At 39.0% G+C, this 24,322-nt stretch overlaps 1 protein-coding gene across 1 annotated transcript in view; it reads left to right on the top strand.

Moving 5' to 3' along the window:
• Positions 1–24,322, top strand: part of POU6F2 (POU class 6 homeobox 2) — a 258,232-nt gene that overhangs the window by 177,133 nt on the left and 56,777 nt on the right. Inside the window, exon 5 of the mRNA XM_009321448.1 lies at positions 22,687–22,833. Coding sequence (XP_009319723.1) covers positions 22,687–22,833 — 147 coding nt within the window. The remainder of the gene's footprint in view (positions 1–22,686; positions 22,834–24,322) is intronic.

The following is a 24,322-nucleotide window of genomic DNA, read 5'->3' on the forward strand; positions in this document are numbered from 1 at the left end:
CCCTGCCAATGCCGAAGTAGCATTGCAGAAGTGTTACCATACCCAAGCTAGGATTCGTGAAGCAAGTGTCAGTGCCAGGAAGAATGAAGGCACTATGACAGGGCACTAAATGCAATGAGCCACCCAAGCAAAGATGCAGGATCCCAGGCACACTTATACAGCCCACGCTGAAGTCCATACTGCTGCATCTTCGTTGTGGCATTGGCATGAACTAGATGGGCTCAGGTAGGACTCCACCTGCTCCTGATTACAGTGTAGACCTATCTGCCACTTGGCATCTGTGCTGGTAAAATACCCAGAAGTTCCTGGAAATGGGCACAGGCCAAAACATTTCAAATAGAAGACAAATTGGATCAAATCTCTGGCTGCAAATCACTCAAATATGAAAGCTGAGTGGTGGTTTCAGGGAATTCATAAGTTTCAAGTGTTTTCCTTTAATTTTTGCTTTGTTATAGCTAGGACAGGCTATGGAAATGTCAAAATATCATGGAGGAGGCAGGTTTTCACCTCTTATCACCATGGAGGAATAAAAGGTCTCATGGCATTTCTAGAAGAAGAAGGTTGCATAATACCCTGTAAACCTTCCAACAGATTGACTGTATTCCTCTACTTTTACTGTATCTGAAAGGCCTGAAGCGGTGAACTTATTCCATTAAGTTGGAGTTACGTTTTCCTAGTTAATATTTCCATGTTATAGCTATGATGTTAGGACATTGCTTTAATCCCATGTTAATAGCCCGCAATATGGGGAGCGAAGTCAAGGAATATTAAATTCCATGATCATGCTGCAACCCCTCGAGTGCAATATCTCATTAACTGCAATTAGTGGGCCCACTGGAGCCTTCACTTGAATTTCTTTAAGCCTCCAACATTAGGGGTGTGCTATAATATGACAGGTGACTTCTTTCTGATCTGCTCTTTCACTCAGAAATATCTATATGTCTGCAGCTCATCAATTATAAACAAGGTCAATAGGGGGGAAATGCTTGAAATTTCAGGGAACATTTCCTTTTTATTGTTACAGAGCATTACAGGATGCTTAAATTAGATGCCATTTTTCTAATTTTATATTAAAGTATTTGGTACTCATCCTTGCCTTTCTCTTCTGGCCTTTTAAGGCAGATGTTTCTTGAAGCCCTCCAACAGCCTATTTCTTTATAGAAAAAGAAATTATAGCCTATAAAGCAGCCAGTGCTGCTTTATCTCTGTATTCCATTCAATCCATACATTATTATAATGAGTAAGAAAGATTGGATTCATGTGGCCACTAAAATGAGCAGAAATAAACTAAAGCAAAATCCGAGTGGATCAAGACAGATCTGCTGGCTCTTTCCTTCTAGGAAAGAAGAACACAGAGGAGGAAGGAGCAAAGAACAGTGAAGACTACCCTCACACTTAGATCCAACCTTTTTCAGGAGACCCTTGCTCTCAGTCTTCATATAGGACTGGCCAAATCTATCAGATTCTAGGAAAGTTATAAGCTGGGAGAATGAGGTTAGATAGTGTTGTGATAGAGAAAAGCAGCAATCTCAAACGCTGCTTGATAAAATAGAGCTCAGATAATGCCTCTGCCCGAATTAGTTACAGAAAACAGGTTGATAATCTGAAACACTTCTTTCTTTTATTACCATTAGCAATGCCCTGCTTTGTTCACTCTTTGCAGCATCCTGATGTTCGATTCATACTTCCATCTATAGCTAACTTTTATGAAGGCTTCATAAAAGGACAGCACATTAATTCAAAGATGTTCAATATTGATCAATATTCATTGCAAAGCAATTGCAAACACGTGATTTTCCTTTTTCTGTTGACAGCATTAGTCAGATTTTTTGTCTAGTCCTGAATCAAACCCTAAGTCTAATACTGATTTCATGCCAGTGTAAATCAGGACCAACTGTGCAGAAGGTCAAGTGCGATACATCAGTACAAAAGCAGTGTAAGCGAGATTGATCTTCGTGGCTGTGAATTTTGGGAAGTTTGTCTTCATGGTGCAACTAAAACTTTATGACTGTGACTTGTCTTCATCCTTGAGTTTCTCTTAAAAGGTCTGCACATGAGAAACTTCAGTAGAGCTCTCAGCACAGCACCACATTCAGAGCCTTACCTGCCTGGCGACATTAAGACATCCTTCACGGAGTAAGACAGGATCTGATCCTGGAAACATAAAAGCATTATCCTGGTTCCAGGACTGGTAAATCAGCATCTGGTACTGGCAGCCCTTCGTGAAAGAGACACTCCCTCAAGCATTTCTTATTTGACTAGAATGGGAAAGTGTACACTGTATTAAATTTGACATGCAAGACGAGATACACTCCAACTTTAAAAATAACAGCAATGTCTCCACATCAAGTGCTTTGGGACTTGGATTATACACTGGGCGATTTTGTGTTTGTTTTTCTCTCCTAGGTAGCAGTGACAAATCACTGGGTTAAGAACATACCCAAGAAGGAATGAAAGGCATTCTACCTCCTGATCTCTCTCCCTGGTGTGCTCTGTATTATGAAGGCACATTGTTACTTCTGATGTTACAGGCTAAATGTGCGAAAACTGATCAGCCAGTCTCAAAGCAGTGGTCTAAGATTTAATCATGCTCATTAAGAAAGGGACAAAAGTGCCTAAGATGTGTGGAGAAGTTGCCCACAGCTGCTAGGCTATGTTAAGTATCAGTGTCACCATCAACTTGGGGCCATCTTCTTCAAATTGAGAAAAGCTTATGGGTGGGCTGCCGTAATGGAGAGGAACATGAGATGTGTGTATGTAGGGTCCCAAATACATGAATGGCACAAAGGGGCTGTGCCTGTCCTGTCTGCCACTGGCAAGTGGCAGAAGCCGAGTCTCACCCTGCCGACAATCTGAGGATGAAGAGTATCGTATCCTGCATCCCGTCGGGCCCCACAGGTTTAGTCCTCACACTCCCTGTGGCTGTTAGGAATTCACGCAAATTCCTGAGACTTCCAGAGGCTGCAGGAGCAGCCAGGGAAAATAAAAACAGCACCTAAATATAGAAGAAATAAAAGCAGTGTATAAATATTGGAAACGGTGTTCGTTCCTGGCTCTGGCCTGCAGGAAGCAGCTGAGTGATGCTGAAACTGTGGAGAGCCAGGACACTACTGCTCTCTGCTCTACATCTCTATAGGGAACCTCAGCATAACCTTTAGTGTGTGATCTCCTAAATGCCAATGATGTTCATAGCAATTATTTTAAGGTTTTTCTCTCACTTGCACTGCCAGCCAGAATTAATGGCACAGCAGCAGAACAAGCAAGCGCTGCATAGAAGTGTCCAAGAATGTGTGCTGTAAAAGTACAGTGCCAGCTTGCACCTCACCCTGCCATAATTTCACAAGTAGAGTGCCCTTGTGGATCTAAACCCTACCCTTCATCTTTTTGTTAAGGAGGTTACCTTCTCAGCCCACTTCCTCCACCCCAGCACATCCCTTCTGGACTCCGATACTGGCCCTTGCTGCCGTACCAGTAATTCTCCTTGTTTTATCTTCACTGAATTCCTTCCAGAGAGCCTAGGAGCATGCAGCCATCAGGCCTTGGGCAGCAACAGGATGGTCTTTCCAGAAAACAACAGGCTATCAGTCAGCTGAAATGGAGGGTTACAGGATTCTTAGGTTGGGAAGGAAGAGTAATGTGTAAAGCCTGGGGTAGCATTATCTGCCTCTGTTCATCAACAGCCAGGCTCGCTCTCAGCCCCACACTCTTCTTGCTGCAGCATTTGGAAATTTCTGAAGCTCTAATGATGCTGTTAGCACTTCCTCCACTTCTAGCTGGCTAGGAGGCATTATCATTTCCTGGCTTTTCCATTCTGTCATTAAAGTAGCATTTTTAATATACAGGTAGTTCCTTTTCACCAATCTAGACAACACTGAAAGCAAAAATACATTAAATAAATCTATTTAGCATGAATTATTGCCCAACTCTGCTAAGATGACTATGCTTTAAAATATTACTGATAAAACAACTAAGGAAAAGACAGCTTTAAAAACTATCTTTTTCAAAGATGTTTCCTTATCCAGACTTTTATTATGCCTTAGTCAGTCTGTATTTTAGCACAGTAATTTTGCCTACCCTCCATCACACTGTGCTTTACTGGAGTGTCAGAACCAAATCACAGTGATCAGCAGTCTTACTGGCTGTTCACTGTTGCCATCTTAGACCAGTTCACAGCTCCATCTGCTCCTGCAAAACGAAGATGATATTGATAAAGAAGATACGGACTAGGAGTGGGTGTTAGGAAAGGATCTAGAAGAACAGGCTAAGATCACGGGCCATTGGGCTGGATGAAGTGTGAGCACATCGTCTGTAACATTTCCTGCTCCCAAAGATGTCCCTGTCTTAGCAGACAAGCGAGACAAAGGAATTATGATTATCTCCACTTTACAGATGGAGAAATGAGTTAGTAAGAGATTAGCTTGTCCAAGGTCACTCAGGGACCCTGACAGGCACAGGGCTAGGACCTAGTTTTCTGAGTTCCTAAGGAAGGATCAATCTCTAAGAAATAGTGTCCTAAGCTATGTTTCTTAATAAAAGACTCTCGTATTAAAATGTTACAAAAGTAAAAATGCAATTTCTTTGCCTTTCAGTTTGATTAATGGATTCTTCACAATGCAACAATAAAGCAAGTTCTTTTTATAATATAGGGTATATTTGAATCGTTTTTTTTTCAGAAAGTAATGATGGGGAAAAAAAACTTTGATTAATTCCAGGTAGATTTTGTTTTCTCTTTTTTTTGGCAGATAACTTCTAGATATCAAATAGATGTGTTTTAGAGTGCTAGGATTTGGCACGATGGTGAGCCAACTAGCAAGAGACGACCCTTTATAGATAATATAATAGTAGAACAAATTGAGTTTCCAGACCTTAATCCTCTAAGAAAAGCTGAAACCAGAGGGGAAAACTTCCACAGTGTTACTCAGTTGGTTCACCCTATTTGATTGCTGGTCAGCACATGAACCCTATTTTAGAAGTGATGTGATTTCTATCTAAAATAAGCTGTTTACGATGTTCTATGGGCTATTACTGTTTGAATGCTAGTTTCTAAAGTTCTTGAAAAAAGTCTACATTAAAGCAACATTCAGAAGATTGTAGGATTGTTTTGTATTCTCTCTGAAATTGAATGTGATTTCATCTGCATCAGGCTGATTTATACGGAGTAATTTTGTTGTTTTGCTTTTGAGCATTTTATGAACTCCCAGAAAGATTATTGACCCCTGCTTAAAAAGTTTGTGATGAGAAGATATACCAATAGTAGTCCTATTGTTAGTAATAATGACCATAATGGGCATAAATTCAGCTGTTCTTTTTAGGAGATGAAATATTTTCTTTACCCCTTTATAGGCATAAGTAGAGCTTAAAAGCAAAGATGTGGGGGGTGGGGTGTCAGGATTTTCTGTGAGTTCACTTCCAGCGTAATATTGCAGTGTACAACAGCAGCAGAAAACAGGATGACAACCGGGGATACTCAGTGGAGGACAACCACTAAGGAAAAATCTAAGGATTAATTTTTAATTATTTTGTCGGTGGTTTATGTACTGATTTGTTAAAACCAGGGGCAAAATTACTGACACTTCCGTTATAACATGGAATACATTCAGGTCCGCACCTTTATTGTCCGTGGGAAATGAGCATGTGGTTAAAGGGAAACATCATTTAAGCACAACAGCAGATTTTCTGTACCATGGCCTAAGGCTCTTGGGCTTGCCCTGTGCAATGGAGAACCATGAGGCAGTACTGAAGCTGGTGCAGAGGTTTGTCTTCGTCAATGCTGTACCCAGGATAACTAGGCTGAATGAAAAGCAGGGAGAAGGGGACTACCATGTTAGCACAATCAATGGTTTTTGTGGCCTGGGCAAGCATTTCTGCATTGCTGCTCTTCACAGTTTGCTTTCATTATAAGCAGTCAGTATATATGCTCAGAGACTGGTCACAGGTTCCTGAAAAGAAGAGCTGCAAGGCCCTGAATCTGTCATTCTGCTTTAGATGCAGAGATAGTCATGCTGTCATTTAACTTAATGATCATTTGACTTAAATGTGTCATTTGGGAGCTAGACTATATAGTCCTATATAGTTAGGGCTCAGAGGTAGGCCCTTAAAGCAGGTTCTTACCTCTCTCTGCTCAAATCTAAATCACTAAGTAACACACAGACATGCCCAAAGTCAGGCAGCGGGACATGGTGTGCAGTGTGGCCAAAAACTGGGCAAACTGCAAAACTCCATTTGCAATGGGTCCTGGTACAAGGTACATGCCTTTAGTATGTGCCTTTGGTACGTGCCATCCAACTGAGCCACTTAAACGTATGCTCAGTTGCCCCCATGGTCAATGGAAAACAGAGTCCTCTCCGGAAGACAGCTCAGAAAAGGACCTTGTCTTATAAGCTCTAAATTACCCCCTAGAGCATCTGTTTCCCTTTACCAACTATAGAGACAATGAAGGGTGACTGGCTTTGTAACTTTAGTGTCTGAAAGTAGGCGTTAGGGGCATTCCCTGAACAGCTAGAAAGAAAACAAAAGCATGACTGCTGTGTGGGCTAACTGTATTCCCACACAGGCCATTTTTATAGCTTTGTTACAGAATATGGGCTTGAGAGGAGCATTACTGCAAGTTTTTTTCTCCTGTACTAATGTAAAGTATATCAGAATAGTTGTGACACGATTTTGTAAAACTAAAAAGAACACTAGTCAAAAAGACTGCATGTTTCTAAGATCATCACATGTAGATTAAAGGCTCATCTCTTATGCAATGACTTATGTATGCCTATCATCTCTTCTCCTAGATCTTCTGCACAGCAGGACTGGTGTATAGGCTTCATGAGATGCAGAAAGATGACAGAAATACATAAGTGTTTTGATTTACCTATAGTCTTCTCTCTTCTATTCCTAATCTAGGATTTAGTGGTCCTATGATGTGTTGTATGTCGTGTGTCTGATTTAAAATAATTATTTCGGTAGTCATTCTTGCGATTCCACTTTTTTATGTTTCAGCACTCTTGTGTTGATATGTTAGAATTAGTTATTTCTTTTATTAGCTCAGCAGTGCTTTGCTTCTGTAAATACAATTCAAGAGCTGTAATGTTCTTTATCCTTTGTGAGATTAACCTCTATATACTTTTTTTTTTACTTGTGTTCTGCTTGGGTAATGGGAACATTCCGAAATGTATATATGACATATTTCTTGGTTTTTCTTTGATATAGCATATCACCTATTTAGATGGTAGCCTATATTAGGCTGTTATTTGTTCATTGAAGTTTATGGAGCAATCCTGCATTTCATGTATTTTCTCTTGCACATTTCTTATACACAAACACACATGCACACACACTCAGAGTCATGGACTTCCAGGGCTCAGTCCTAAAGGCAAACAATTCAACTGTGATTGCTTTTTTGTTTCTTTCTTACATTCTTTTTTCTCAACTTTCCTTTTACGCCTGTTGTCTTTTGTAATTTGGCTGCAAGGACATTTTTGATACAGGTTTGGCAAATATGTTCCATGTACAACATTGCTGTGGAGTTCCTTTCTTTTTATTGCTGCATGTTTGTTCTGTAATACTGTCATTTGATTATTTGTCCGTCTATTTTTACTTTTAAGTTTCTGGATCTCTAGTATTAGGGCTTGACTCTTACCTTACTTACATTGGTGTAAGCAAAGAGCAGGCATCCAGCTGTAGTAGGTTTTTCCAAAGTTTTACCCCCTTTTGGGTGTAAAGGGTAGCCCAAGAATAATTTGATAATACACATTTTCCCCACTGCCTTTATTACTACATATCCAATCCAGGACATTTATAAAGAATAGCTAGTAAGTACTAGACATAAATCGCAGCTGTGTGAGAAGCATCTTAACTTGAGATGCTCTTAAAACATCATCCGTTGAGTTCCCCTGAGTAAAGCACCACCTCCAGTTTCCGTTCTGGCCAATTAATGTATTTGGAAGATTCAAAGGCACCCTGTATTCAGACTGCTCCATGAGATAGCATGCAGTAGCATATGGTCTCCACTGACTCCCCAGCTTCTTTCCCTGAGCAAAGAAGAGGTAGTGGCAAGGAAGCAAAAGTAGATCTTGGGTAGTAAGAATACCCTGAAGGGGGGTGGGATTGCTAACGTCAGAAAAAATATCTGCCCAGCAGTGACACACACAAAAAAAGAAAACCCAAACAAGAAAACAAATTAGGTCAATTGGAGCCATCCTTCCTGGGACAGGAGCCATCCCCAAGACACTGCCGGTGATGTGAGGAGCTGGCTGCCACCAGGGCAGCTCCAGCTGGAGGCAAAACCATCCATGTCCCAGCAGTGACAGATAAGACGCAGAAGAGCTCCTTAGGGCTGCCCACTGTATCATCAACCCTTCTTTTCCACCACAGCCACTTGTACAGATGAGTGGATGAGGCTTTGCATCCATGGCTACTCATCTCTGCCCACCAACCTGCAGGCCAGTTAGTGCCAATCATAAATAAGGGGCCTGTAGTACTCTGTAGTACAGCTCTTGTGGCTTGACATACAAATTTTCCCCTGATTTTATTATCTTTAATAGCTATATGATGAGGGTCTTTTATACAAGAGAGTCATCTTTTCTGCATAATAAGATAGAGTGATAGGTCTAGAGCTCAAGTATGCATTATATGAGTTACTGTAATTCATTTTAAAATAGGACTTGATAAAAACAAGGTATCATATGTGACATTTACTACAAGAGTGTGAATAAACAGAAAGCCAGGAGGAATGGTGAGATGCATCGGGGATTTCCCCACCACTGCAGTGGCAAGTTGAGTAGTTGATTTATCTTACGAAAAGTGTCCAGAGCATTAATGGTAAAATTAGTGTTTTCTAAAGAATATATGTGTTGTCAGATAGCAACTTCAGAGAGAAGACAAGGCTTTCATTTATGCAGGGTGTTCTGATAAAGTAAGCCAACAAAGTTGGACCAGTTAATTTATAAACAGCAGCAGATCCAGATATATATACTATGCTCTCCTGGATCTACCATTTCCTCGTGTAAAGTCAGGCTTCACTTTGAAATAGTCCCTTGTAGTTATTTTTACCATTTACGTGCTTTTTAGTTAAAGACGTACATTTTGTGAGCATCTTTGCTAGTCACTTAGATGTTCATTCACTTCTGTACCTCAGAGGAATTTTTTGGCCTCCATTAATATTACCTGTATATGTATTATGGCAGTTGCTTAAGCACCCAGATTACATAAATACTAGATAAATACCTAAATCACTAGGTACTATGCAGCAAACAGGAAGAAATACTCCACATGCAGATTTACCCTGAAATAAGAAAACCGGTTTTAATTTGGATCTTGCCTTATTTTGGTGCATGTGCATATGTAATCCAGTCCTAATGGACTTTCAGGTGTATTATCTAAAGAGAAAACAAACAAACAAACAGGATGAAAGAAAGGGAGTTTTATTATTCTCATTTTTCAGACAGGAAATTAAAGAAATGAAAACAGATGGAAGAATTGGACCCCTAGTGAGATTTCTAGATCTCTACCCGGGGACCCTAATCACAAGACTTCCTTCCTCCTCAAACATAATTATTACTATTTCCATCGCATATACTTTGGAAAGTTTTTCATGTTTCCACATGAAATACTAATTTTGTAACCCTGAACTTTCCTTTTAAGCAAAATCAATGAAAAGCTATTGTTGCTTTTACAGATGCCAGGGAGACTTATTACCATCATAGGCAACAATAAAAAAGATATTTTCACCCTCGGTAGATTGAATTACTGAGAAATAACCTTATAATTACTGTATAAAAGACCCTGTTTTAACACTGTTTTTAATATCCATAAAGTTTCTGAATTATTTTTCACAAACCAGCATCAATGAGCTAAATTCTGCCTTGCTCTAAGCTGGTGCAATTATGCTGACCTCCATGGGACTCCACCTGTTACACTGATGGCTCTTAAGAGGCACCCTGTTTTTGGATGACTATTAGGAGCAAAGAGAGAGGTCTGATTTCACTGACATTGATTTAAATAAGCAGCGTAATTTTCTTGAAATCAAAGGAAATATTTTGGACTTCTAACAGTATATCAGGTAAATCTGCTTTAAACTAGGTCTCTGTCAGACCAGTGGGGAGAAGAAGCCTTCTGATATCATCCAGTGTGGGATTCACCAGTGGAAATGTCAGGGAACCCTGGAGTTATAGTGAACTTGCCAAATGGACCCTTGTCCCTCGCTCCCTGCAGATCTTGATTCAGATGCCTTAGCAACCTGCAATGCTCAGCTGGCTCATGGTCTTCAGGAGAGAGAAAGGAAATTCCCCCACAGCACACTTAAATTTCTCTCTTGCAGCTACAACCAAAAAACTGGCTCCTGGACCCACGCAAAAGTAACTGCTTCTGGTTTAGTTTAGGCTGTTGATGTTGTTTGCCTCTTCTAGCTGGCTGATGTTCACCAGGTCTTCTGCAAGTCAGAGTCCTTGTCTGTTTCTTTGAGGTGAAACGAAGAGGATTGTTACCTGCCCGCTGATTGCCGTTGCTGAAGGAGGAAACAATTCAACACAGAACAATTGCACCCTCGTTTTGTGTTCGGTTAATACTAACTTAAAACGAGGCCATCCCTTTTCTGTTCGTCTGTTTTTTCCTGGCATGGTAAGAAACCATGCGAGTGCCCCCTGTGAAATTTCTCTTTTCAAGGGGATATATTCAGCTTTAAGTTTGGAAAGCAAACAGCACATACCTCATCTCTTACAGCGAGTATTTGTTTTATAGCATGCACAAGTAATATGAATGTCATAGGTGTAGTGAAAGAGTCCTGTCTTAATTGCACTCTGGCGGGGTTCATCACAGTTTGTTAGAGGTGCATTAGAACAGCAGCATTGTCTGACTGGGTTGCCTGCAAAAACATTTTTGACCCTTGGCTTACCCCTTTTACTGACAGAATTACCAGTAGCACCCACCAGTACCAGTGGCTACAGAGAGGTCTGCACACTGCACCCTTTCCAAAAGTATATTTTGGCAAATAGTTAGGAACGTGTATATGGTCCTCCCACCCCAAAATGGGTGAGATTAGGAAAAAGGCACGTAAGAATTATTTCTTTGAAATTAAGTATTTTCACTCAGTTTATAAAACACCCATCTGTGAGGGTGATCCATTTTACATTTCCTTTCAAGAAATCATTTTGGTCTGAACTAAATGTTTCATGTGACCTAAAATTTATTTCTTTTCCATTTTTTTTCACTCCAGGTCTACCTGAACTGTGTTTTGTTACTGTTTTGGGGTTGTTTTTTTTAAGGAGTGAGGAGGGTGTTTCGAGGGACTTTTTCAGTCTGCAAACAGAAAAATCCATTAGTTTCACAGCTGTAGGTGTAAATGTTTTGACTTCTGACTTCAGTGGATATCTTCTCTAGTTTACAGTGGCATAAATGCAAAAAAAAACCCAAAAAAAGACAAAAAACCCAAGCCTTCGGTGAGAATATTTGATTTAAATAAAATACAGTGTAATTAGCTAATTCTAGTATTTCAAATGAGAGTACCGTTCCCCCCTTATTGCAGATTTGAAGCCTGTAAGAAATTGAAGGGGCTTATTCTGACAGTAGATACCTCTGTTCTGACCAATTGAAACTCTGCTGACCTCATTAAAATTACACCAAATTTATATCCTGATGGAGAGAAATCAGAATCAGACCAAGGACTTGGAACTTACATTATTTTTAGTACAAAAAATCCCTTGTTTTGTAAAGCGCAAGAATTGCTACAGGGCCCATAAATATTTTGTGAATCTGGTCAACAGATAAAAGTAGAAAATACTTAGAACATGAAGAAATTCATCTGTCTGTCTATTGACAGTGCCTTATGGAAGAACAAGAGTCTAGGCACAATAAGGCAATAATGAATTTAATGAAAAAGCTACAGACATTCAGATTGTAAGCTGAGCTGCTGTTGAAAAAGATAGTACATATTTTTGCCCATATAGCAGAATTCCTTGGCTGAATGTCTATGAGTAGATTTCCATTGATAATAAATATGGAGGAAATTATTTACTGTAAATGATAATTAGACTTTCCCCAGGCTATGCATTCAGCCAGTAGCAGATACTGAGTAATAACATAGGCATTATTTCTGTCATTCTGCCTCCACACACAAAAAAAGAGGATGATAGGAGCTAAACCTTGCCATGACTTTTGTTTAAAATACAGTAATATCAGCATAGGGGTAAATTAATATTTGCATGTGATTTTATGTAATGAGATGTATAACGTGGAGTATAACTCACACCCCATCTTTATCTGTGAAGTAGAAAAATCACAGTCACAAGAACATACTAACACGAACTCTCTTGTGTTTACCCAGGACTGCATTAGGACTTGCATGCAGGCTAACTTTAAGCAGTCTTTGCAGGATCTCAGCCTCAGATTTTAACCAGTTTGGAATTGATCCTTGCAGCAAAAAAAATTCTTCAGTTTATACTTGCAGTCATCACTCACATTCAGCTAACAGCAGTTCTTCTGTTACCTCAAGCAATAGGGAGCTATGGTTTTGTTATAAGAGGATCTCAGTTTCATATACCCTCTTGCCATCAATTTATAGTGACTATCACAGTGGCAATTGCAAAGACCTCAGAAACAATACATTCCTAGCCTATATGTTTTTAATTATATTTCCAAGTTTCATTTGCTGTTGGCAACTTGACGTTATTTTGATTTTGCTGAGGTGAAATATATGAGTTTCAAATACAGCTTTGAAATTGATTAGGAATTAATATGGCAGCATTACAGACACAGTAGATTTACTGCTGCTTTTGCAGCTCTGTGTGAACTCCCATATGGAAAACCTATTGTGACCAGATCCAGAGTGACATGAGCTAAGTGGCTGAGACTGGAGATAAGAGATCAGGGAAAAGGAATCAAATAGGTAAAAGCAGAAGGAGAGTCTATCGTGGCAAAAAAAATTATACCCACCCCCCAAAAAAACCCCAGGGAGGAGTCTCAGGAAGGGTGGGACATGGCTGGATTATGAAAAAGAATGAAAAATAAATAAAAAATTAAAAAAGCTTTCAAGGCAATCCGTAAATTTAAAATAACTGGCAAATATTCTGTACACCTCTCAGAAGAACATTAACAAAATTAAAATTAAGCCTGGAGTCACCTAGTTGGTGCTGAGCGCAGCCCAGCCCCACACAGCATGCATAAGCACGCTCTGGCAGTGCTGCTTCTGGGGCAGGATTTGCAGCTCATTTTTAGGAGCAGGTTTCTTGCTGACACCAAATGAGATGGAAGTGCCTGGGAGGAGAGAGGGTTCTCTGTGGAAATGTTTCATATGTGGCTGCATTACACTATTAACCCTTCTGCCTTTCCTCTTCTGTAGGGGCTGCATTGAGGGCACAATTTTTGGCATGTTAAATACACACTTGTTCCCAGCTTATATGTAGCTTTATGTACAGAGTAGGACTGCTGGTGAAAAAGAGAATAGTGGGTGTATGTATGTATAAACAGTGACTTTAAAGTGCTGTAGTCAGTCCTCTGTTAACTAGTGGCTTCTTATATGTTTACAGTCAGATGAAGCCTTCCAAAGGTGAATGTGGCAGGAGGTTGCTACCATCTGAGATGCAATATGCTCACATAGTGCTGGTGCAAGGAGGGAGAGCGCAGGCTTCTAAGTGTTCATTGCTCTATCTTTAGAAAAGGAGTAGCAGCAGTAACGTCCCCATTGACACACAGACAGCAAACAGTTGAACAAAGTCACATTCCCAGTCCATCGCTGGGCACTCAGAACTGTACTAAAGTAATAAAATAGTGCCCCAAGGAAAATGTTAACAGTATCCTCCTTAGGGACCCCCACCATCCTTCTTCGCATGCCCTCTCCCCTCACAGAGACTTTCACTCAGGTTTCTTGTTTTAGTGGCTATCACTCACCCCTTGTATTTATTTTATTAGAAATGTGGTTTTGACTTCAAGGTTTTCAAACTAAATGCTTCCTTCAACTTTGTTCACACTTCTCAAATCTCACTTTGTATACTGAGATTTCAGCAAAACTCAAATGTCTGATTAAAAATCAGTGTCTCAACTGATTTGGTATCTCATATATTCTCCATGAAACCTGGAAAACAGAGAACTTCTCGAACACATGGTATCAATTATGGTGTTTATGTCATTTTGACTTTTGGGCAAACTGATGTAACCGCAGAGGATTAAATCCTTCCAGCTTTCTAGATACCTGGATTCAGAACCAGATTTGGATTTTGGACTGACCCGTATCTTTGCCAGCAATCTTTCAACTGTACTCAGGAGTCATCTGTATCATTCTTCAACTTTATATCACATCAGTGCATCTAGTAAGGTCAAGTTTGGAGCTGAAAGCAGTGAAAAGAAAAATATTCCACATAGTTCCAGTTTTAGATCTGATCTTGTTCACATTCAAGTCAATGAGACTTCAATGTAAGCACTTAGCTTACATGAAAGCAGACCTATTTGGTGATGCTATTACATTAGAAATAAATGAAAGTATCCAGATGTATTTCCAGCTTCAAAAATGAGGATCTTTGCAGAGCAGCTGGCTTAGAATTTTTAAAGAAGCCTTATACGTGTTCTCAGTCAGCAGTGTGTCCCTAAGTATTAAGTAGGATTTATTCTTCAAAGGGCAAAAGAGAAGGTCTGTACCTAAAAGTCTGATTTTTAATATGAATATTTGAATAAACAGTTCCAGGCATGTATACTAAGATTGCATATTGTACCGTAAAACAAGACTGTTTCAGAAATATTTTCTCAAATACCCAACACGAAGCATCATATTATCATGGTGTGACCTCACATTGCATTTTTATCATTTATATATGCAAATGGTCATATTTACATGTGCACATGCCATTCACACATTCAAATTAAAGGCAAATAAATGTTTTAGATTAAGGAGATTAATTTGGTGTGTCTCACGGTTGACACACTTTCTACAGAGACTAGATCACTGAGACCCAAGTGCTGGGCTCTTATCCGAGAAGACAGATGGCAATTTCCTTTTGATAAGAGTTCATTTTTTTAGCAGCAAGGGAGCCCTGAAGTAACCATTTTTCTTGTGAGGAAGGCATCTTTCAGAAGCCAGATAAATCATTCTAAAACAGACAAACACAGGAACCGAGGAACTAATCAACCTGAAATGAGCTGAGTCGCAGCCCCTTTCAGAAAGTTTAGGAGATGCTCTTTGCTTTCATTCTTGTCACACATGGGAACTACTTCAGAGAATTAGAGAATTCAGATGATTTTTTCGGTACTTTTTCCTCTTTTATGAGCACCAATACAATTTATGATTAGTAGCAATGCAAAATTTCATCAAGTCAGATGAGGTAGTTTGTTTACAGTATGTTTATATCATGCATAAAATAAACAGTTGTAGATATTTTAAAGGCTGCATAAACATAAAGGTAACTAACGAGACTAAACCAAGATGGCTCTGTTTAATTAAAATCCGGAACAGTGTGTGCCAGCTTATACGGGTCTGGAACATTTCATACTTCTAACTTATAAATGTGGACAGCTGGGAACCCACAGGACTAGAGTCTGTGGGTAGTCTGTAAGTACTGACCTGCTGCTAAAGGAGTCAGTCAGCTACTCTTTGTAGTTAGTTATATTTAAATATATTAAATATATTTAAATATATTCACTCTAATTTCTGGTAAACACATAAGACCCAGCCTCAGACAAGCTGACACCTTTGATTTAGTTTATCTTGTAGGATTAGGCCCAAACAGGATCCCTTTCCTCTGGTTTCCTTTCCTCTCTTTTCTATCTGTCACTAATAGAGCAGAAATGAAAATGGCTAGGGCCGTTTCAACTCACTCCTTGCCTGTGTCCTAATGTGTTCTTCATTATTAATGTCTCCAGTAGAGATCTGGGAATGATGTCTGCTCTTTATTTGCTTTGCCATGGCTCTATTAAAAATATGCCTTTTTTTATTTTGTAAATTGTTGTCGTAGTTTTTTAGACTGGTTCCAATTTGACCAGCAGCACCTTGTTTACAAAGATACTGTGAGAAATTTTGTGCATCCTCCTCTATCCATGTCATATCAAGGCGTACATGAGCACTGCGTGCTTCCCATCACCTCAGGTCGCGTCGCTTTGCATTGAATCAAGTCATGTCGCATCAGTGATACCACTATCAGTACTTACTCCTGATAGAAAATTCAGCATAGATTTAGACAGCAAATAGCTCAGCCACAATAAATGTATATAATGAGCAGATTAAGTGTCTGTGAGAACCAGATATTTTAAGTGTCCCTGGCAAGTCGGTGCTTTCAGATACTCTAATATCCTTGTCTCTGCATTGTATTCTGCACATAAATATCTGACGTGTGCATATACTAAAATGTCTGTCTAAGCAGCCTGTTTGCAACACTTACCATCTACAACCATTTGCAAATATAGACCTGTGCAGTTTTGGAATAACCAGATGTTATTGGATAGGTCTGGATACTGTAACTACATTGTATAGTTTATAGGTTGATCATATCCCAGCTCTGTACAAATAACAAGTGTTGACAAATTTATTTTTTTTTCCATAATTTGGGATTTGCTTCAAACATGTGCCTGCTGGGGCATGTTTTCGAAGAGTTATGCATGATTAGGCTCTATGACAGCCATTTTATTAGACAATTTACCCTGTTGTTCATTTATAAAAGTTAAATGTTATAATTATCCTATTACAGAAACTAAAAAGAGGGGAGGGGAGAGTAAAAATAAAAAAAAGCTCTCTAACTGATATCTAATACATACAAGGTTTCCAAATTATTTGATCTTACTACCTTTCTGGATAAAATTAACTTCTTTTGCTTTATGTTAGCTATGTATTCTCTCTTGGCTTTCTTGGGATCTGCATGTTCACAGGTTTCTTGAAAATTTGACTTATTTTTTCTTAAGACCCGAAAAAATAAATTAAACCGACAAAGCTCAGGCAACCATGGTTGAAAAATTTGGCTGCAAAATTCTATATAAATGCTAAGTGGTCTTCTTATTGTTGATTATTACAAACATTTATTTGGCACTCATCCCTGTGGTATCTAGGTACTTTCCCAGGATTAAGTTGAAGCAGTCTTTCCAGTGTCTTTTTTAAAATTCCTTCAGGGATTTTGAGATTTGATACAGGTCCAAGGGAGCTATCAACTGGGACAAGGTATATATGCATATTGAAGATAATTAGGAATATAAGCATGCAAAGAATTTGCCAGAAGAGCCACTAGGGACTTCCAGGGAAACTGTACTTCTGCATCAATTCATTTGTGTTTAGAAACCAAACATATGGGTATCTAGGTTGGAATGATCTGCTTCTATGTCTTCAAGGTATTGAAGACACTTTCATATTGTTCTTGTTAGATATAGTCTACAGTTACTGGAATGGGATGGTGTGGTGGGTTAGCTTTGGCTAACAGCCAAATGCCCACCCAACCGCTCACTCAGTGCCTCAATAGGATGAGAAAGCTCATGGGTCAAGATAGAGAGACTGCTTACCAGTCACTGTCGCGGGCAAAACAGACTCAACTTGGGGATAATTAATTTATTGCCAATTAAAATAGATTCAGGTAGTGAGAAACAAAAACACAAACATTAAAACAACATCTTTCCTCCCCCCTCTCCCAGACTCAGCTTCACTCCTTCACTCCTGACTCCTCTACCACCCCCAGTGGTGCAGGAGTCATGGAGGGCTATGGTCAGTCCAGAACAGTTCCTTCCTGCTGTTCTTTCGCCTTCACACTTTTCCCCTGCTGTTGCGTGGGCTCTCCATGGATCACAGTTCTCATCAGGAAATACCCATCTGCTCCACTGTGGGGTCCTCCAAGGGCTACAGTGGGGACACCTGCTCTGCTGTGGAGCACCTCCTCCTTCTCCTCCTTTCTCTGACCTTGGTGTTCCCTCTGTTGTTTTCACTTTTTTTTTTTTGCCCTCCTTCTCTGCAGCTCCCCCACTACCAAAACCTTGCCATCTACACCCAATACAGATGATAATGCTGTTCACAGTAATGAAGTAGGGACCAGAATATCCTCAGAAGCCTGTGCTCAGTTTGGAACAGTCTTTTTCCCTTAAGGCCAAGTGACTACTACCCAGAATCTGTCTCACGAGCCACTGTGAAAAAATGGGAATAATGGGATTTATTCCTTTTGGGAATAGTGTGGTTTATTTTAAAATCCCACTAGATTTTAACATGTGATTCTCTCATAGTCTAAACACAGATAAAATTCACATAGCTTCTCAGTTAAAAATTCCTACACTAGCAAATGCCATGCTAATAAAAATTTAATTTCTATGATCATTTTTCACATAGTCTGGGTAGAAAAGAAAAATGTCACATGTTTCTGATTGAGAGCCATTGCTGAATTCTCCTCAACTTTTAGAGTTATTTAAATCAAAGGATTTTTCTGTTTTCCCTTGAAAAGCATTGGTTTAGGCAAGCACTCTCAGTAGCTGATCAGTAGCTGATCTGGTAGTGTGATGCTCCCTACAGAAGGGATTGTCTGAGAACATAAGAGACTGAGGATCTGTCGGTCCGTAATCAAATATACTGCTTTTCTACACTAATTTAATCTCTAGGAGATATCCAGAAATGTAATTTTTTTAACAGCCTTCCTGAAAAACACCGATACTATTTTTTAAAATGAAGTTACGCCTCCTGTTACTCCACAATATGTCCCTCCATTCTCCATTGCTGCATTCAGATAGTGTATCTTCACTCTTAGCCTCTCCCACAAGTCCTTTAGAAAACACACAAGTTCTAACTTCATTCTTATACTGGCACTACATAGACTGACCTTACCTTTCAGGTTACAGACCCATTTTTTCATATGATGTTCTGGCATCCTGAAATGTCTTGGCTTTTCATTTCATCAGTCAAACCGTTTGGTTTTTTCTTTATATTTGTTGAATGAGTGATAATGTAATGAGTAAAACTGGCTCTTTGATTTCCAGACCAGGAGAATGAAAGTTTAGTAGGATATGTCCTTTATAGAGAAAAGTAAAATTACTGTGTAGGCTATCAAATCTGATCTTGTATTCAACAATACGTGAATGCTTGATCAGTTTCTCGCAGCAAGTTCACTGAGATACTAAGTTAGCTTTGGAAAAAAAGAGAGGAAGAGGGTATTCTTCCAGAAGAAAAAAGAATTTGTGGCTCTCAAGCAAGCTGATCGCAGCATTGACTCTACCACACTTTTCTTGAAATTCTGCTTTTTGAAGACTATTTCTTAACCCTAGAAACTCTCATTTCACATGTCACAGTTTTAGGATCATGTGAGTAGCGCCTCTTTCATCCCCCATCATTTTACAGGTTAGTTCTATTTGTGTGAGTTCTGTTTGTCACAGTGGAATGGCTCCTGCTTTACACTAAGTTAGAGCAGAACAACTTTCATATGCTTTTCCTTGAAAAGTTCAGCTTTGGGAAGTCAGAAAAATGTACTGAAGCTACTCAGTTATTACAAGATTCTTCCTCATAAAGTTTGCTTCCCCATATAATCATGTCATTAGTGGAGGCATCCTTGAGAGGGCTGGCCTGTCGCTTTAAACTAAGATCGTTATTACCTGCTGTTATGACTGGTGTTTTGAGCGGAAGCCGAAATTTGGGCACTGGAATTGACAGCTCCAAACGTCTCAGCCTTCCAAATTAAATCATTATTTAAATACAGAAACAAAAATGGGAAGAGCCCTTTGTGGGAACTTTCATAATATATTTCTAATATTTCCAATAAGTGTTCTCAGGGATCCAACCTGCACTGAGAAATGGCATAAACCTCTCAAGTCAGAGATTTTATTTTTAAAATAAAAGCAAGATATAATGTGTTAGAAGTTACCTTGGTGTCCAGACATAATGAAATGAGATGTATTTCTTAATCCCCAATTTGCACACGATATAAAAGGGGTCAATTTAACAGAGTGTAACTTGCAGTCAACAGCTTCCCAAAGCAAAGAAAAATGCATCTTCTCATTTTTAATCAGACTTATGAATAGATAGGGATGTTTTTATATGCACTTGGAAGTCTCTTACCCTGCGAGTTGGCCTATTCACTGTGATTTTTCCTGGAACGTGGTACTACCCAGGGTACCTATGCATATCATAGCCTCTGCCATCATTTTTAATAAGCAGCTTATCTCTGTGATGCAACTAAAAGCAATCCTGAGTGTCTCCAGGGTTTGTTGTAATTAAATTTTATTGTTGTATTTGAAAATGTACAGTTTTTGAAAACCGGAGCAAGAAAAATGGAAAGGAGATTCTAGGAGGTGATTGTCTGATTTTTAGGTGGGTTTAACCCTTTGTAGTTTCCAGATTCACAAGCTTACTTATGCTCCCCAAGTAACTGTTCCTATATGCAACTGAAACCATAAACTATAGTAGCTAGTGTAGTTTATTAGCTGATGTCAGGTAACCATGATTTTAATTTTTAATGATGTTATAAGTTTAAGTTTTAATGTTTAAGTTTTAATGATGTTATAAATGATAACAGATTATCATTTATACCTGCAGTCAGATGCTGTAGGATCATAGATGCAGTAATTTGTGGGTGCCTAATAAGATTGCAGAAGGCCTTTTCTGAAAGTCTTACACTTTTGCTGCTGCCCCTTTCTTCTCCAAGTATTTACAGCTACAAGGCAATTACTCCAAGTCCCAGCGCTGCCCACGAAGTGCTGTGGAGAAAGGCAGGGTTTACCAACTTCTGATCTGGACAATAAAGAAATGTCACTGTTTTGAGCAGAAAACTGACAAGTTTGTCTAATCTGTTATCTGGCATGGTACTGCTGTGCTCAGGCACCACCACCCAAGTCACTGTGGAGTGCACGAAACTACATTTGGGCTCACACCTTGTGCAGGCAGTGGAATTGCTTGCACTCTGCATTCAGGGACTGAGCTTTGCCTTGGTCATTGTGCCCTTCTCCACTCTCTTCACAGCTCATCAAGACTGCTAATCAAGCAGTCATTGCAGTTTCCCCCTTTGTGTTTTATTCCTGCTTGGTTTTCTTGCCACGGGATGCCACGGACTGGTTTTGGAGATTCATATAACAATTTTTTCCAAATCAAAATATTTCCTCCAACAATGTCATCTTTTCTGTCCAGCATTGCTACTAATCTTTATTTCGTTATTTACTTTACAATTTCTAGAGGGACTGGATGTGCCCAAGGCGCCCCTTTAGGCAACACTTTATATCAAGGTTCCATTTATAAATACTTCATGAAGGGCTAATGAATGATTAATAGCTGTTTTAATGTATGACCAATCAATTGTTGTAGATTTCGCAACGTCCAGCAGACAAGTAGGTTTCTTATAAGCATAGATTATAGCCATACCTGACATCTTCTACTGATGGGCTTCTAAACATCTATAACATACACACTACTCATATCTGTAACATGCTTAAAACATCTACTAATCACTGATTAATTTTTTATAACGTATTTTGAAGCAGAGCCTGTCTGTGGATTACATCCCTTACTGGTATCTGTGACTCTCCCTTTCTATAGGATTGATAATTTACTCATCATCTAAGGAGTTAGAACTCCTACTAATTTCAGCTCAAACATTAAGCTTTTCTGAGTTAGCTTCAGCATTTTCACCTCAGCCTAAGAAAAAATGTCCTTGCTGCCCCCAGACTTTTTTACCCCTCAAACTTCTGGCTTCTTTACCCTGCTAATGTGCATTTTGCAAGCTCTGCTAAAATGCAATGATTCTTAGGGGACAAACCCACTCTAAAATACATTTTCATTCTGTTGAACTGAGTTTGTTTGATTGTTCTCAGGACAGCTGTCCTAGTGATGATGGTTCCTAGCATTTTTTTTAATTTTATTTGTTTTTACTGTCATCCCTGTGTGCTTGGTTCAAAGTTTGTCCATTCTCAGAAAAGGATGAAAAAAATATAAAATTCACAATAATACAGTGAACAAGCCGTCTCCCAGAGGACATTTGATTCTGACAGAGGAACACACATTTTGTATGTTTGATAAACCCAAGTGTTGACAGGAGTGTTCCTCTGTGGCATTCCCACAGTCTCCTAAGCCGTGACTGTGCTCTATGCTTTATATGGAGCACCCAGGTAGAACTGACTGAAGCGGGCAGTACATCTCACTTCCTGAAATTTATGAGTCCTGCAATTAATCATTTTCAGTTGAGAAGCAGGAAGTTGCTTGGTATCATATTTTGCAAATGAATTTTGAATTTTTAGTTGATTTATACTGAACTTAATCACAGGGTTGAGTTGTCTGCTGTGATTTATCTAGATGTTGAGACCAATTCTTTAATGATATAAATTAAAAGGATCTGCAGGTTTTTCTCATTTCTGAGGTCATTAGTAAAATAGTCTCCGTTCTGAATATCCCCAAGTAAATATCCCACTCCCATTCAAATCAAATGCTAATCTTTCACTGATTGCTGTTTACAGCAGGATTAGGCTGCTACACCTGCAGCATTAGCACATTGAACCTAAAGAAACGCATCAAGCATAACTCAAAAAAAAAGATAATAAAGGGTGAAAAAAGAGAGTTTTATTCTTCAATATTAACATGGAACTTCCTCTGACTTTTTTAAAATCATTCGTTGTCAAAGACACCAAAGCCTCAGAAATAAGAACCTCTCAAAACTACTCAAGCTCTTGGACTAGACAGTTTTTTACCCACGTTAGCACAATCACTTTTATGTTATCCAGTTAGCACTCTGTGTTTCTGTGTTTACCAAGGGTTTTACCGTGATCTTTTCTTTCTTTTTTCAGCTGGTTAATAACCCGCTAGCAAGTCAAGCAGCAGCGGCTGCAGCAGCAGCAGCCATGGGCTCAATAGCAAGCTCCCAGGCCTTTGGCAATGCCCTCTCCAGTCTTCAGGGGGTCACAGGTCAACTCGTCACTAATGCACAAGGACAGGTGAGTAGAAGATGGAGCAAACAGTGAATTCTGATGGCAGGCTGATCTTGGGACAAAAATGAGTTCCGCTTGTATGACAGCAATTTAAAAGTGCACATATTGAAGATAAATAAATATTGATTTGCCAGACAAGGTAAGAAATGGAAAGTCTGAGAACTGGGAGGAAGTTAGGACCTGTTAGAAAGTGTTTTCAAGCCAGAAAAGGCTTAGGGTTTGTTTTATTTTAATTCAACCTTTTGAAAATATCACAATAGTGCAATAATATGGTATTTTAAAAGTCCAGCAAACCTGTGATTCTTAACAAACATACCAGCTGTCTTCTTTGACTTATATATGCCTAATAACAGACAACTATATTAAAGTGCTACTGTACTATTAAAAGTATACCTTTTTGCAAATTGTAGCATTTCTGTATTACTTCATTTCTAAAAAGATATTAAATGTTTTAAGTAAAGGAACACAAATTGTAATGAAGTGTCTGGGATGGATTTAACTGGGTGGCTTACTCATTTGCTGATTAAATTAAGCAATTTGCAATGAATCTGTCAGTCTGTAATGCAAATTTGGGAGAAACTTTTGCTTTAAAGAAAATATTCCAAACAGAAACTTGAACAATGTTTATGGTGTGTCTAAGAGAGAGATTGTGCGTTCTCTGCATTTGGGAGCTGTTTATTTGTTACAAACTATTTCGGTTTCAGTCTTAATATGATGCAGAAAGATATGCATCTGAATCCATATATATAAAAATAATTCCATTGATGCAGCATGTGTAAGTAGCTTTCTTTATTGCATTTACTAGGACTAAAATTAACACAACTACTTGTTTCACATAAATCCATTGCAACAAATCTGTCAATATAACTTATGACTGGACCTGGTAACTGAGTAATTTGAATGTCATTATTCTAAATGCTACAAATTGGGTGTACGGTGATATCCACAGTGCTTATGTGGATGTTAGGCCCTGGTAAACATTTATTGAAATGATGCAGCTTGGGTGATATGTGAACCTAAAGTTTAGTCTCTACTCTTACTGTTTACTATGGGGAAAAAAAACAAAAACATGAAGAGCAGGTTTTTTCCTGGTAATTTTCTATCACTCCGTTATTTAATTGGAACAAGGGTGACATTTTTTATTTTGGCCCATTAAAAAATAAAAGACAACACTTTATAGGAGCCCCCCCCCCCCTTTTTTTTTAGCATAACACATAAACAAAGATGCATCCTGAGCTTCAGTATCACCATCCAAGTCCCAGGGAAAAAAAATGCTGACCTTGTTATATTTACTGGGTGGGTGCAGAATTGTTCCATCACTACCCCGAGGGTTGAACGATGGAGCTTGTCAAAGTGAGGCCTTATCTAATGAATCATCTTATCGCAGGTGCACACCACACATATTAAAGGAGGATTGTATGAACAATGTGCCCTCTACAATAACCTTTCAATGTCTACTTTAACCCTTGTTTCAATCCCTTTTCATCAAAGGATC

Source organism: Pygoscelis adeliae, unplaced genomic scaffold, assembly GCF_000699105.1.
Source record: "Pygoscelis adeliae isolate BGI_AS28 unplaced genomic scaffold, ASM69910v1 Scaffold40, whole genome shotgun sequence".
NCBI lineage: Eukaryota > Metazoa > Chordata > Aves > Sphenisciformes > Spheniscidae > Pygoscelis > Pygoscelis adeliae.